Source organism: Megascapheus bottae, chromosome 16 (genome assembly GCF_031878675.1).
Source record: "Megascapheus bottae isolate mThoBot1 chromosome 16, mThoBot2.hap1, whole genome shotgun sequence".
Taxonomy (NCBI): domain Eukaryota; kingdom Metazoa; phylum Chordata; class Mammalia; order Rodentia; family Geomyidae; genus Megascapheus; species Megascapheus bottae.
In genome coordinates, this window is record NC_143524.1 from 6,327,191 (window position 1) to 6,342,803 (window position 15,613).

The 15,613-nt window shown below is 49.4% G+C and overlaps 1 protein-coding gene across 3 annotated transcripts; it reads left to right on the forward strand.

Moving 5' to 3' along the window:
• The first annotated feature begins 1,081 nt into the window (after positions 1-1,081).
• Nxf1 (nuclear RNA export factor 1) lies at positions 1,082-15,518 on the forward strand. Of its 3 annotated transcripts, none has more exons than XM_090347487.1 (21): positions 1,082-1,228; positions 4,580-4,766; positions 4,910-5,063; positions 5,663-5,746; positions 5,866-5,970; positions 6,075-6,155; positions 6,240-6,309; positions 6,434-6,522; positions 6,645-6,752; positions 6,894-7,003; positions 8,811-8,847; positions 9,087-9,155; positions 9,584-9,639; positions 9,745-9,852; positions 9,950-10,008; positions 10,098-10,213; positions 10,345-10,387; positions 11,961-12,033; positions 13,660-13,860; positions 14,978-15,038; positions 15,155-15,518. In XM_090347487.1, exons 1-21 carry the CDS (start codon positions 1,201-1,203, stop codon positions 15,191-15,193), a joined length of 1,878 nt encoding a protein of 625 aa, XP_090203613.1. In that variant the 5' UTR covers positions 1,082-1,200; the 3' UTR covers positions 15,194-15,518. The 3 variants fall into 3 exon arrangements, with proteins under 3 accessions (XP_090203613.1, XP_090203614.1, XP_090203615.1); XM_090347488.1 differs by having other exon boundaries at positions 13,678-13,860; XM_090347489.1 differs by lacking the exon at positions 1,082-1,228 and adding an exon at positions 1,545-1,562.
• Positions 15,519-15,613: the final 95 nt, after the last annotated feature.

Genomic DNA, 15,613 nt, shown 5'->3' on the forward strand with positions numbered 1-15,613 from the left:
TATAAGATTTATCTCTAATAAGCTACGCAGGAAAAGCTGTAAGTAGTACTGTAGCTCAAGTGGGAGAACCTTGGGCAAAAGAAGCTCAGGGGCAGTGCCCAAGCCCTGGACCAGCCTGAAGACCTTTCCAGGAATGTTGCCTTCATCCAGGGAGGTGAATGTGTCCCCATCAGGGCTCCCAACCACACTATTCAGAGATGGCTGGAGTGGCTCCGTGGAAAATATAGGATCCCATCACTGTAAGGGTCAGCTCCTCCACGGGGCTGCCATTTTAAAACCATTTTCAGCTGGGCTTCGGGTGGCGGCTCCTGTGTGTAATCCTAGCTACTCAGGAGGCTGAGATCTGAGGATTCCAGCTGGGGCGGGAAAGTCCCAAGAGTCATCACCAATGAACCACCCAAAAAGTGAATCTGTGGTGCCAGTGGTAGAGCCCTGGCCTTGATCAACACCTCCCGGGACAGCAGCCAGGCCCTGGGTCTGCCCCAGAGCTCCCCTCCTTCCCGTTTGCCCAGCAGACCGGCACCTGGGGGAAGGCGCAGGCCGGGGACGTGCGTTTATTTCTACGAGTATGTGTTGCCTTTCAACTACGTGCCCGGCCCACCGAGTCGGGCACCAGAGAAGAGAAAGTTCCGAATTGGCCAGGGTTCCTGCTCCCGTGAGCCGTACACTCCTTTTCTATTTCGTCACAATCTGTTTTCTAGCCTAGGAAAACTACGCACATAGCCGCGGCTGCCGAAGGGCGGAGCAGGTAGTGGAGCCGTGGCTGGGCCCCAGAGGGGACCCTGAGCGATCTCATCCTAGCCCCAGGGCTCCGGCTCCCGCGTTGGGAGCCACAGCAGCTCGCTCGGCTCCAGCCGGAACTCGGGCCGGCGGAGACCGCGTCAGCCGGGCCCAGCGGATAAACGAGAGGCGGGGCGAAGCGGACTTGCGCCTTCGCGCCACCGCGCCGCGAGCTCGGCCTGGGGGCGGGGCGCAGGGCGGAACCCGCGGCCGCGGCGCGAGTGCGCAGGCGTGGAGGGCGTGCCCCAGCCCGGCGGCCCCGCCCGCTGCCCCAGGACGTCTACTGCGCGCGACGTGCTTCGCCGGATAAATGCGGTGGCGCCGGGGCCGTGGAGAGCTTCGTTCCTGAGCGCCTGGGCGTTCGGACGTCTGGTGGCGTCTGGGCCCGCGCCTGAGCCCGCCCCTGTTCTTCGCTGTGCCATGGCGGACGAGGGGAAGTCGTACAACGGTCAGTGCTGGTTCTTGGGTCGGGAACGGGCCGGCGATCTGGGCCCCGGTGGGCGGCACCGGCCTAGGCCGCAGCACCGGAGCGGGAGGCCACGAGAGGCCCGGCTTCCGTGGGCAGCGGCGACGGCGCGGGCCCGGCCGGGCTGGAGGCGAGGGAGCCTCGGGCACCCGCAGGACTCGAGGTGGGCGCCCGAGTTGTTGACTCGGAGAACCCTGGCGTTGGAGGACCTGTGGCTCGGAGCGGGCGGCTGGGGGTGGGGTGACGAGATTCCTTTGAACTTTGAAGGTGGCTGGTGCCTGTCAGTTCGGTTTGGCGGCCTGACTCTTCCTTTAATGTGAGTCAGTCCCTTGCTCGTGGGTTGCCCTGGTGCCCCATTTTTTTTTTTTAATCGCGTTTCGTAGGTCTTGCCCCCACCCCCACCGCTAAGCTTTGACTACACAGTTGAACCCTACGCACCAACTTTCTGTACTGCCTTGGCTTCTTAGTTTATCGCAGGGAATAGAAATGTGTGATAGTTGAGATTTGAATCCTGAGCTGGCCACGCCAGGCTTCAAGGAGTTAAAACTTTGAGACCTCCCTTTCTACCCTCTTCGCGTGGGTTGTAACAGTATCTGTCTCCTAAATTTGTTTCTGATTGTGATAAGATGAGGTGATTCCTATCAAATGCCTCCAGAATAGTGACTACAACGCCCCGTGACCATTGGTTGGCCCTTCAACTCATGTATTTTTTCCCCTTAGGGTCATTGTTTACAGTGTAGTAAACGTTAGACTTCTTTGAAAGTCTGGATTTGTGTGTATGTAGTGCTGGGATCAACCCAGACCCTAGCAAATGCTAGGCAGGTAGGTATTCGACCACCAAGCTACACACCTCAATCCCATAACTAAGTCCTAAACTGAGGCTGGCCCTCTGCCCCCCTCCCCACCCCCCCAGTCCTGGGCTTGGTTTCAGGGCCTGAGCACTGTTGTGGGGTTTTTCTCAAAGCTAGAGCTCTACCACTTGAGCCACAGCACCACTTCTGGCGTTTTTCTGTGTATGTGATACCAAGGAATCAAACCCAGGTCTTTGTGCCTGCTAGGCAAGCATTCTACCACTAGACCACCAAACTCCTGGCCCCTGGTCCTCTGCTACGAGTCACACCTCCAGCCTTGCTTTTGTGGGTGGGTGTGGGTGTGAGTGTGTTGGTTCTGAGGCTTGAACTCAAGGTCTGGTTGCTATCCCTGAGACTATGTTCAAGGCTATGTGCTCTACCACTTGAACCACAGCTCCACTTCTGGCTTTTGTAGCACTTAATTGAAGGTAAGGATCTTACAGATTTTCCTGCCAGGGCTGACTTCTTTCTGTAAGGTTTTAATTGGGTAAGAAGGTAGACTTTACAGCTCCAAACCCAGATGATCAGATCTCATAATCCTGAGTAGCTAAAGATTGTAGGGGTGAGCCACAGGAGCCTTTTCCTCCACTACCACCACCACCACCGCTGCTGCTGCTGTTTCTTCTTCTCCTTTTCCTTTCTCCTTCATTATGGGACTTGAACACTGGGCCTGGGTGCTGTCCCTGAGCTCTTCAGCTCAAGGCTAGCGTTCTAGCCCTTTGAGCCACAACACCACTTCCGGTTTTCTGGTGGTTAATTGGAGGTAAGAGTCTCACGGACTTTGGTGTTCAGGCCGACTTTGAATTGTAATCCTCAGACCTCAACCTCCTGGGTAGCTAGGTTAACAGGTGTGAGCCAGTGGCATCCAGCTTTATCTTCTTCTTGAATGAAACCTTTAAGTAGTGGGATCAGCCATTGTTTGGGTCCAGCTTCTAGGTAGCCATGTAACCTAGCAAGTGTTCTCCCTGCTTCCATTCCATGTCCACATATGTGTAAATATGTGAACATAAATATCTGATATTGAGGGGCTGGTAGTTTGGCCTAGTGGTAGAGCGCTTGCCTAGCATGCACGAAGACCCGGGTTCAATTCCTCGGTACCACATGTAGCAAAAAGCCAGAAGTGGTGCTGTGGCTCAAGTGGTAGAGCCCTAGCCTTGAGAAAAAAAATCCAGGGACAGTGCTCAAGCTCTGAGCCCAAGCCCAGGACTGGCAAAAAATAAATAAAAAGTAAATCTGATATTGAGGCAGTATTTCTGGCAATGTAGCTCTCTGTGTGTGTGAGAGAGACAGAGAGAGAGAGAGATTAGAGATAAACTAGGGTTCTCAAACTCTAGTCCTCAAATCTGTTTCCCAGAGCACAAGTCTATTGTTTCCTGCATTAAAGAACATTTCTGGTTGGGCCTAGCATACACAAAGCCCTGGGTTTGATTCTTTGGTACCACATACACAGAAAAAGCTGAAAGTGGTGCTATGGCTCAAGTGGCAGAGCAAAAGTGCTCAAGGACAGTGCCCAAGCCTTGTGTTTAAGCCCCAGGACTGGCAAAAGAAAAAAAAAAAATTCTAGGGCTGGAGTTTGGCCTAGTGCTTGCCTAGCATGCATGAAGACCCGGGTTCGATTCCTCGGTACCACATACATAGAAAAAAGCTGGAAGTGGTGCTGAGGCTCAAGTGGTAGAGCTCTAGCCTTGAGAAAAATTCCAAGGACAGTGCTCAGGCCCTGAGCTCAAGCCCAGGACTGGCAAAAAAAAAAAAAAATTCTGGTCAAAGAAACAGAACATTTCACAAACTTAAGTGGCTCTGAGTTTAAGAACAGTAAGACTTCCCCCAACCCCCCTTAGGAGGCCCTTAAATTTTTTTTTGTTTTTTGTTTTTTTGGTCACTGACATTTGTACAATGGAGGCAAAAATGATGGAAGCCTTTTAAGGTTCCATGGCCATTTAAATTTTTGAGTTGTTCACACTTCTACTTTCTGCTTCTCTTTGTAGTTCTCGTTTCCCCATCATTTTCAGAAGCTCTGCACAGGGCAGGGAATATGGTTTAGTGGTGGAGTGCTTAAGCAAAAGAAGCTCAGGGCCCAGTTCCCTAGGTTAAGCCCCAGGACCTGGGGGGGGGGGCGGGGAACGGCGAGGGGGGTTGAGCTCTGGGCCAGGAGTTTGGTCTAATGGTAGAGTGGTTGCCTAGCATGTATGAAGACCCAGGTTCAGTTCTTCAGTACCACGTATACAGGGGGGAAAAAAAGCTCTACACTATAATTGTTCCCTGGTGCTGCTATTACAGAACAGGCTCGTTCCCCTGGACAAGGAGCTTACAAGGAAGTGGCTTGTAAAGATTTAGTATGGATGTCCTCCAAAAAGTGCAGGCTGTTAGAAGCTTGTGATTGCCTTCCCAAAGCAGCTAGAACAATGATTTCTTGGTTTATAATTTAATAATTTCATGATTAATTTAATGATTTATTTGATATGTGGTATCTTTCCTATTCCAGAGCATGATGACCGTGTTAGTTTCCCTCAGAGAAGAAAGAAGGGCCGGGGTCCTTTCCGTTGGAAGTATGGTGAAGGAGGGAACCGTCGATCTGGAAGAGGCGGTTCTGGTATTCGAACTTCCCGAGTTGAGGAAGATGATGGAGATGTGGCAATGAGTGATGCCCAGGACGGTCCCCGAGTACGATAGTAAGTGATTTGAATTTCACAATTTCTTTTCCCACCTAGAAGACTAAGACATGGCAGTCGGCTTAAAAGTGTGCAGTCTCACTTGTGGTCTCATTGTCTGATCAGGACAGAGTTGATGGACATTTAATGTTGTTTTCCCTCAGCAACCCCTACGCCACCCGACCTAACCGTCGGGGTGATACTTGGCATGATCGAGATCGAATTCATGTTACCGTACGAAGGGACAGAGCTCCTCCTGAGAGAGGAGGGGCTGGCGCCAGCCAAGACGGGACTTCAAAAAATTGGTTCAAAATTACAGTGAGTACCTTGGGAAAGCAGAAGGGTTGGGGAATTAGATTAAGGTGTTTCCTTTTTTTTTTTTTTTTTTTATTAAGCCGAGTGTATGTCTAGGAGTCCCTAGAGTTCTCTGAGTGACAGGCAAGGTACAGATGATACCTTAGAACTTCTAAAACTAATGTTTTATTCTTTTTTCTTTTCTTTTCTTTTTTTTTTTTTTGGTGCTATTCCTGGGGCTTGAACTCAGGGCCTGGACACTGTCCTTGGTATTTTGTTGCCTAAGGCTAACTCTTTACCACTTGAGCCACAGCACTACTTCAGGCTTTTTCTGTGTATGCGGTACCTGGGAATCAAACGCAGGGCTTCCTGCGTGTTAGGCAAGCACTCTTATCATGAAGCCACATTCCCAGCCCCTAGTGGTAGAGTGCTTGCCTAGCATGCACAAAGATCCTGGTTCCATTCCTCAGTACCACATACATAGAAAAGGCGGAAGGGATGCTATGGCTCAAGTGGTAGAGCGCTAGCCTTGAGGAAAGCCCCAGGACTGGCCAAAAAAAAGTGTGCAAGATTATGTGGTCTGTGCAAGGTTATTTACAATAATCCGTGTGTTTCATTTCTAGATTCCTTATGGCAGAAAGTATGACAAGGCATGGCTCCTGAGCATGATTCAGAGCAAATGCAGTGTCCCTTTTACCCCCATTGAGGTAAGACAAGGTCCAAGCAGCTTGGCTGGCTGTATATCAGGAAAGGCAGAGAACTGGGGAGCAGCTGTAAAGGGGGCTGTGGGCTCCAGGTCTAAGGCTCTTGTTTCTTCCTCTTACAGTTTCATTATGAGAACACACGGGCCCTGTTCTTTGTGGAGGACGCTAGTACTGCTTCTGCTTTAAAGGCTGTCAATTATAAGATCCAGGATCAAGAGAACAGAAGGGTGTGTATGTGGCTAGAGGTACAGACAGGGCAGGGGAACTCAGTCTGAGTTCTAGAGCTTTGGCTTGATTGGGCTATACTTTGCCTTTTATGTCTTCTCTCCAGATATCTATCATCATCAATTCTTCTGCCCCACCTCTTACTGTACAGAATGAATTGAAGCCTGAACAAATTGAGCAACTCAAGGTAAAACTGGTTCAAATAATATGTGTTCCAAACCCAGTCTTTCACAGTGCCAGTGACCACTGAACCCTTTGTCTTCCTCCGCAGCTGATTATGAGCAAACGATACGATGGTTCCCAGCAAGCGCTTGACCTCAAGGGTCTCCGTTCAGACCCAGGTATGGCTGACAGCAGTGATTTTCCACTAGATGGAGACAGGGATTCTCAGAGCAATTTAAGAATGATTTAGTGCTCACACTACCTAGGCAAGCCTTCTCAAACTTTCCTTTCTACTTCCCGAAGATTTGGTGGCCCAAAACATTGATGTTATCCTGAATCGGAGAAGCTGCATGGCAGCTACCCTACGAATCATTGAAGAGAACATTCCTGAGGTGAGGCTGTGGCCCAGTGTTTGGCTTAACAAGGTGGAGTGGGACAGATAGGATGGGGTGAGGGGCCAGATCTGTCCCTGACCCTACTCACTGATGAGATTTCCTCTGAACTCTACCCACAGCTATTGTCTCTGAACTTGAGCAACAACAGGCTATATAGACTGGATGACATGTCCAGCATTGTCCAGAAGGCACCTAACCTGAAGATCCTGAACCTCTCCGGCAATGAAGTGAGAATGGATGGCCTGCCTATGTTTTGGATGGGGAGGAGCTTGACTGGCCATGTAGGAAGTAAAAGCTGAGAGACCCGTGGTTTGACAAGCAGCAATCTATCTACTCACAAGGGCTTCTTCTCTTTCTATCCTTGTCAGTTGAAGTCTGAGCGGGAGTTGGACAAGATAAAAGGGCTGAAGCTTGAAGAGTTATGGCTTGATGGAAATGCCCTTTGTGACACCTTCCGAGACCAATCCACTTACATCAGGTCAGTTGTAGGCTCTGACTCCCCTCCTGGGGACCTTCCCCCTGGGAGGCTTAGCTAATGCACCCTGACCAGTGCCCATCTGCAGGAGACATGCAACCCTGAGCTGGAACCACCTAAACTTTGGGAGGACCACGTGTTCTTTCTTTTCCTCTGTCTGTGTGTCCTAGCTTGGTCCCAAACTCTCTTCTCCTTTTTTCTCATGAGAGTATTGTCTTCTGGTCTGTGGTCTTTCGCCTTCCTTCCTGAACATAGCCTTTTCTAGAATCTCCCTACCCTATTGTTCCAGGAAGGATACTTCCCCTTTTCTAATCTAACGAGGGAAGTGTCTTATGTGCCCCATCTGTGGGGTTGCCATTAGCTAAGTACCCTGTGTCCTTGGGCTAAGAAAGCCCTCTGTGACTGGGGCTTCCTGATGACATGGACCATCCCTGTTTGCCCTTTAATGGCCCCTCTTGCCTTTGTGCCAAGAGGGACCCTCTTCTCAAAATCTACTTGTCCAAGGCTGTGGCCTGGGCATTCCTCCCCATGCTGAGGTTGTGGTCTCATTGAAGGCTGGTACAATGCCATCTGTGTCTGGCCCAGTGCTGTGAACTGGGCCCTCCCTGGCAAAGAAACCTGGGTTCCCCAAGACATGTGACCAAAGCCGGGGCCCTGCCAGCAGGCAAGAGGCTCCCGAGGCGGGCGCTGGGCGTGGAGGCCACGGGGGCATATGCAGCCAAGGAGACGAGAACTGAGCTTCTTGGGGGGCTTTGCCCCTTCCTCACTCACACACCTCACATCACCCTGCTTGGCCCCGGAGGATGGCTGGTTAGCCAGAGACGGGTAAGATTCCTCAGGGAAGGAACAACCTAAGACAGGCACAGTCGCATAGGGGCCATCAGGAGAGAGCTCGGGGGTCAACAGAGGTGGGGCACAGACCCTCACCCCCCCAACTTTTCAGGGGCCTGAACCCTGACCCTTTCGGAGAGAGGTCTCCTGCCCCCATGGCTGTTTGCTTCCCACGCCCAGCTCAGAGTGGGACCCAGGTAGCAGACAGAGACCTGACCAACAGCAACTCTGAACTGCAGCAGGGGTTGTTTCTGTCATTATCTACCTTGGACCACGGGGCAAGTGGAAGCTGAAGGAAAAGGCTGTGTCTGGGGCATTTTTCTCGCCGTTCCCCACCCCTTTTTTTTCTCAATTCTTCTTTGCCTGTAGCTCTTCACCACTTGCTTTGCATTGTCTTTCCTTTTCATCTTTCCTTTTCAACTTCGCTTTGCCTGTAGCTCCGCACTACTCCCTCTCGCTTCTCTGCTTTATTCTCTTCTACCCTTTTCTCTCTTCCTTTGCCTTTTTTCCTCCCGAGCCCCGTCTTGCTCATCTCCCTGCCCCATCATCCTGTGCCATCCTTGTGGTGTGTTCTGGTCTTGGCCAAGGCCAGACCTCGCAGAACTGATGGATACCTGGTGAGGCAGCGGAGCCCCTGGGCTCCCACCCCATTCCCTCCTCCCGGGGCTGCTCAGGTGAGTAGGTGGAAGGTAAGGGGGGCCAGGAGGGGAAGGAGAGCCTGGGCTTAAAGCCTGAGCTGGGAGTGCTGCTGCTTAGTGGCATTTGGGGTCAGGCAGAGAGAGAAGAGACAAACCGCCTTCAAGGCAGTCCAGACAGGGTGCCCCGAGTGAGGTGGGGAATGGGGACACTTTGGGGAGGAGCGGGGTGATAAGCAGGAGGGAATGGGCTGTCCCTCGGGTGTTGGTATATTTGCTCCTAGAGCAGCCCAGGAGGCATGGTGGCTCTGAAGCATCACTCACTCCTGTCCCGTTCTTGACAGCGCCATTCGCGAACGATTCCCCAAGCTATTACGCCTGGTAAGTCCAGATAATTTTGTTTTTCCTTTTTTTTTTTTAATTTTCAAGAACTTATTTTTGTCTGTTGTACTGGGTGTAGCATCTTGTACTCCCAGTAGTATGTTTTTAAATAATGACCCTTGACCTGGAAACATATCTCTTTGGGAATCAGATAAAGGCAATAATAGTCTACCAGGAAAAATGCTTGCAGGTAAAAAAGTTGGTCCTCAAGTTTACAACGTAAATTTTACTTTTGGCAGGATGGCCATGAGTTACCCCCACCAATTGCCTTTGATGTTGAAGCCCCCACAACGTTACCGCCCTGCAAGGTGAGAAGTCCAGGGAGACCCGCGGCATGGTTGTGGGAGGAGTGCTGTTCGTGTGTGTGTGTGTGTGTGTGTGTGTGTGTGTGTGTGTGTGTGTGTGTGACAGTGTGACAGACTACTACATTTACTACAGTTCTGTACCAGTCATGGGGCTTTGAACTCAGGACCTGAGCTGCTGCTGCTCAAGGCTTACCATTTGAGCCACAGCTGTACTTCTGGCTTTTTCTTTTTTTTTTTTTTTCTATGGTAGTTTATTGGAGATTGAGTCTCACAGACTTTCCTGCCCAGGCTAGATTCGAACTGCATTGACCAGCTGGGATTATTGGCATGAGCCACAGGCACTGGGATGAGATTTTTTTTGTCGAGGAATGGTTATAATTTCATAAGTGAGGTGTAATGAGTGCAATTCTTCTTTACAATGTCACCCCCAGGGGAGCTATTTTGGAACAGAAAACCTGAAGAGTCTGGTCCTGCACTTCCTACAGCAGTACGTATCCCGGGCCCCTGCCCACGGCTCGTTCAGGGGGGCGGCTGTGAGCCTTTGTGGCTCTGGAACTCAGGGCTGAGGCATTTGTTTTTTGTGTGCCCACAGGTACTATGCAATTTATGACTCTGGAGACCGGCAAGGGCTCTTGGATGCCTACCATGATGGGGCCTGCTGTTCACTGAGCATTCCTTTCATCCCCCAGAATCCTGCCCGGTGAGTGTCACCTCCCAGAGCCTCCCCGGGCCACAGGGTTGCCGGCATTCACAGGCTCCCTACCCTGTTCTGACTGCCACCTCTTTTCCTCTTCCAGAAGCAACTTGGCAGAGTACTTTAAAGACAGCAGAAATGTGAAGAAGCTGAAAGACCCCAGTAAGTGGGATGGGAGGGAAGATGGCAAGGACTCGGGGCTCAGGAGTGCCAAGCTACCCAACCTCACTTTCTTCTCCTTTTGCCCACAGCCCTGCGGTTCCGTCTACTGAAGCATACACGTCTCAATGTTGTTGCCTTCCTCAATGAGTTGCCCAAAACTCAGCATGACATCAATTCCTTTGTGGTAGACATAAGTGCCCAGACAGTAAGCACCTGTTTCTGAATCAACAGAAGTTTGGAATCAGGGCTGGGGGCAGGGTAGGGACAGCATTGATTGAGGGGGTCGCTGAGGCTCTGACTGGGAAGCCTACATTGTACCTGGTACTTCTCTTTCAGAGTACATTGCTGTGTTTTTCTGTCAATGGGGTCTTCAAAGAAGGTAAGTATCTTGAGTACTGAATTTATGGTGTAGTCCCCCCTCAGACTTCCTCATCCCTTTTCCACTCTGCCCTAAGTCTTTTTTGTTTGTTTGTTTGTTTCCATGTTAGTTATGGGGCTTGAACTCTGGACCTGGGCATTGTCACTGAGCTCTTCAGCCCAAGGCTAGGGCTCTACCATGTTGAACCACAGCAGCACTTCCAGTTTTCTGGTGGTTTAATTGCAGATAAGAATCCCACAGACTTTCATACCCACGCTGGCTTTGAACTGCAGTTGAGCTGACTTTGAGCTGCAATGATCAGATCTAGGATTATAGTAGGCATGAGCACCCGGCAAAAAGTATTTTGATCTTTTTTTTTTTTTTTTTTGCCAGTCCTGGGGCTTGAACTCAGGACCTGGGCACTGTCCTTGAGCTTTCTCAAGGCTGGCGTTCTACCCTTGAGCCACAGCACCACTTTTGGCTCTTTCTGTATATGTGGTACCAAGGAATAGAGCTCAGGGCTTTGTGCATGCTGGGCAAGAGCTGTGCCACTAGGCCATGCTCCTGGCCCCTTTTTTAATGCACTGTCCTTGGACTTTCTCAAGGCTAGAGCTCTACCCCTTGAGCCTCAGCACCACTTCTGGCTTTTTTCTAGGTATGTGGTACCAAGGAATCGAACCCGGGTCTTCATGCATGCTAGGCAAGCACTTTAACCACTAGGCCAAACTCCCGGCCCCCCTTTTTTAATTTTTTAAAAAATATGTGTCTGTGTGCCTGTCCTGGGGCTTAAACTTGGCCTGGTCACTCTCCCTGAACTTCTTTTGCTCAAGACTAACACTCTACCACTTTAGCCACAGCCCTACTTCTCTCATACTGTTTTATTTGTAAAAAAGAAAACACATCCTAGAGTGTGCAGTAGAAGTCAGTGAAGCTACTGAGCCATTCAGTAACTTAGTCATAGTACTGTAATTCTCTTTCAGGTGTGACCCTTCCCTCACATCTGCTCTACTATATTTAACATAATCATTCCTGATTAGCTCACTTTGAGTTCTTTTTTATTTGTTTATTTTGGTTGGTCCTGAGGCTTGGACTCTGGGTCTAGGCACTGTTCCTGAGCTCTTCAGCCCTATCCCTGGAGCCACAATACCACTTCCAGTTTTCTAGTGGTTAATTGGAGATAAGAGTCTCATGTTCTTGGAGCCAGGAGTTTAGCCTAGTGGTAGAGTGCTTGCCTAGCATGCACTAAGTCCCAGGATCCATTCCTCGGTACCACATACATAGAAAAAGCCAGAACTGGTGCTGTGGCTCATGTGGCAGAGTGCTAGCCTTAAGGAACGAGGACAGTGCTCAGGCCCTGAGTTCAAGGCCCAGGACTGGCAAAAAAAAAAAGTCCATGTTTTTTAGTACTGGGGCTGGTGGCTTGGCGTTGAACGTCAGTCCTCAGATCTCAGCCTCCTGAGTAGCTAGGATGACAGGCGTGAGCCACTGCACCCGGCTTAGGGTTCTTTTTATTCAAGACCAGGATGTGAGAACCTGTCTGTATATGTAAGGCATTAATAATTGCAAAGGCTCCTTGCTGCTCTTCTCGTTGCAGTGGATGGGAAGTCCAGGGATTCTTTGCGAGCTTTTACCAGGACCTTCATCGCTGTTCCTGCCAGCAATTCAGGGTAAGTGTTGTGCCTATCGCATTGGCCATGGCCAGTGGTGTGAAAATTCTCCCCATTCTTGGGGAATTTTCAGCATTGCAGAAAGGCAACAGAAATCACAACAAAGGGAGCCAGGATTGTGGCCTACTTGTAGAGTGTTTGCCTACCATGTACAAAGACCCAGTTTCAATTCCTTAGTATCACATACATAGAAAAAAGCCAGAAGTGGTGCTATAGCTCAAGTGGCAGAGCGGAAAGAAAGAAAAGAAGTCACAGCAAAGGCTTACAGGAGTGGTTAAAAGCTTGATGCTGGGTAAGACTTTGGCTATCCTTTTGACACTGTGTATTCTTCCAGTACTTTCAGCTTTAGTCCAGTTTCATAATCTGTATCTTATTATTGCTTGGGTGTTGTTTTCCTAGATAGAATGTCCTTTCAACTCAGCAGCCCTCCTTTTTTTTTTCCCCCCCCCCAGTCGTGGGCTCGAACTCAGGGCCTGAGCACTGTCCTTGGGTTTCTCAAGGCTGGAGCTCTACCACTTGAGCCTCAGCACCACTTTCGGCTTTTTTCTATGTATGTGGTACCAAGGAATCGAACCCAAATCTTTGTACATGCTAGGCAAGCACTCTACCACTAAGCCAAACTACCAGCCAGCAGCCCTCCTCTCTTAACCTAAAGTGCCAAGATGTGTGTCACCATTCTTAGCTTTTCATCTGAAGATGTGTATAGATATATTCACATCCTAAGTTTCTTATGACTATAAATAGAAAAGAAAAAGGATAACAACTAAAATAGTATGGTGTGGTACACATCATAAAATCTCAATACTTGAGAACTGAGACAGGAAGATTGTGAATTTGAGGCCAACTTGGGCAATATAGTAAGTACCAGGCCAGCTTAGTTTAACCTATAGCAAGACCCAAATACACACACACACACACACGCACGCACGCACGCACACAAATAACAGTTGTCCATTGGTTGTGAGTGTCTATCTCATTCTTGATGTTTGAGTTCTCCTAAATATGGAATGCATGGGGGGAGGGGTAACTCAGAAGGGAATAGCTAAAAGTTGAAAAGAGGCACCATGTGGTTGTATTAAGAGTGTATATGACATGCCAAGAGTCTAAAAACTTGGAAGAATGGCTGGGTGCTGGTAGCTCATGCCTGAAATCCTAACAACTCAGGAGGCTGAGATCTAGGATCTTGGTTCAAAACCAACTCAGCTGTATTTTGGCTCTGAATAATAGAGTACTTGCCTAACATGCATGAAGCCTTGGGTTCAGTTCCTCAGTACCACATACACAGAAAAGGCCAAAAGTGGTACTGTGGCTCAATTGGTAGAGGGCTAAGCAAAAGAAGCTCAGGGCAGTGTTCAGGCCCTGAGTTTAAGCCCCAGGGCTGGCAAAATTAAAAAAGTAAATTTAGAAAATAACCCAAGCAAGGGAAAAAGGCTGTGAGACTCTTGTATCCAATTAAATACCAAAAAGAAAAGTTGGAAGTAGAGCTGTGGCTTTAGTGTTTGACCACTAGCCTTGAGCAGAAAAGTTGAAGGATAGCAGCACCCACACCCTGAGTTCAAACACTAACACAAAAAGAGGAAGAAAAAAAGAATTAGAAGGATGAGGTTGTTTGTCCAACTGTTTAAGGCGCTGTTTGTCCTCAAGGCTATGTATTGTGAACGACGAGCTGTTTGTGCGGAATGCCAGCCCTGAAGAGATCCAAAGAGCCTTTGCCATGCCTGCACCCACACCTTCCTCCAGCCCAGTGCCTACCCTGTCCCCAGAACAGCAGGAAATGTTACAAGCATTTTCGACACAGTCTGGCATGAACCTGGAGTGGTCCCAGAAGTGAGTACTGAGCATGTGCAGGACTAAGCGGTAACTGAGATGAGGGTCATGGGGCGTGAGCTAGTCTTGGGCACTGTCCTTGAGCTCTTCAGCTCAAGGCTACCACCCTACCCTTGAATCATGCCCCACTTCCCGTTTTCTAGAAGTTAATTGGAGATAAGTATCTCAGGTCCTTTTGTGCCCCGGCTGGCGTTGAACCTTGATCCTCAGATCTCAGCCTCTTGAGTAGCTAGGATTACAGGCGTGAGCCACTGGGGCCAGCTTTCAAGTACATTTTTTTATTATCTCTGTAAAATATGTAGATACATTCCTGAGGAGAAGAAAAATGGAAGGAAAATAAGTCATTGTTACTTTGAAAAGAAATAATGGCTTGAGGTCTGAAAGTGTGGCTTAGTGGTAAAGTGCTTGCCTGGCATGTATGAAGCCTTGGATTTGATTCCTCAATACCACATAAACAGAGTAAGGCAGAAGTAGTGCTAAGGCTCAATTGGTAGAGTATCAGCCTTGAGTAAAAAGAAGCTCAGAGCAGTATCCAGGCTCTGAATTCAAGCCCCAGGACTAACCAAAAAATAAAGATTAATTTGAAATGAGCACTGCTTCTTTGCTGATAAGTCTCAAGGAGGACTTTAAAAACTTTTTCTGAAACCAAAATGAAGTCCCTTTTAGAAAATTTTATTCAAGTAGATTCCTGCTATACAGTCAGGGTACTGGTATTCTTGTACCCTTGGGGTCTAGTGATCCTCCTTCTCAAATCCCAGAGGTGGACCTCTGGTGCATGTCATTATGCCTGACTCCAAAGTCTTTGTAATTCCTTCCATACCAATGTAAAAACTTTTCTTCTTAAGGAATATTGAATACTTTGCTGTACTATTGGTAGGTATTTTGATATTTATTTGCCATCCAGAGGCTTGAACTCAGGGCCTGGGGCTCTGTCCTGAGCTCCTTCTTTTGCTGGAAGATGATGCTCTACCACTTAAGCCACAGCTCCACTTCGAGCAACAGTAATATATGTATACATATAGCAAACACTCTTAGAGGATAGATTCTAGAGGGACCTTCAGTAGTGGGTAAGGGTTCTCACGCTGCTGTCTCCTTCTCTGCCTCCCCCCCACCCCAGGTGCCTTCAGGACAACAACTGGGACTACAATAGATCTGCACAGGCCTTCACTCATCTCAAGGTAGGGCTGGGAATACCGGGCTGGGAATCGCTTGGCCTTCTGGAGGGTTGGATCCAGAGAGCCATCCTGAGCCTCCAGAAAAGGACTGGCTCCAGTGACCTTTCCTTTTCCTCCAGGCCAAGGGTAAGATCCCAGAAGTGGCATTCATGAAGTGATCCACAGTCCGACCCACAAGAAGCCCCAGTGTAAATAGCCCGTGGACATGATCCTATGGTTGCCATCTGTTGTCTCCTGTCTGGCCGGAGGCCACCTGTGACTGTGACCGAGGGGGGGAGCTCCGCCGAGCACCTCTCCTCACCCGCCTTCTGGAAGACTGCAGGAAGACTTCCGGGAGATTGAGCCTCTTGGTGCCAGGAAGCCAAAGCTTACTTTGTAGAACTGACACTAAACTACCCGAAGGACTTAGGTGCTTTGTGTACTTAGCCCCAGGATACCCCTTCCTTTTTAAGATAAAGAGTGATATTGTATTTTGTCTCTTGATACTGTCTCAGTTCCTGGCTGAGTGCGGGCTTGGCGGGTAGGGCGGGCGGGCCCTTTCGCGGGGGGGGCGTGGTCTTGTGGCCGGAAGTCCTGCC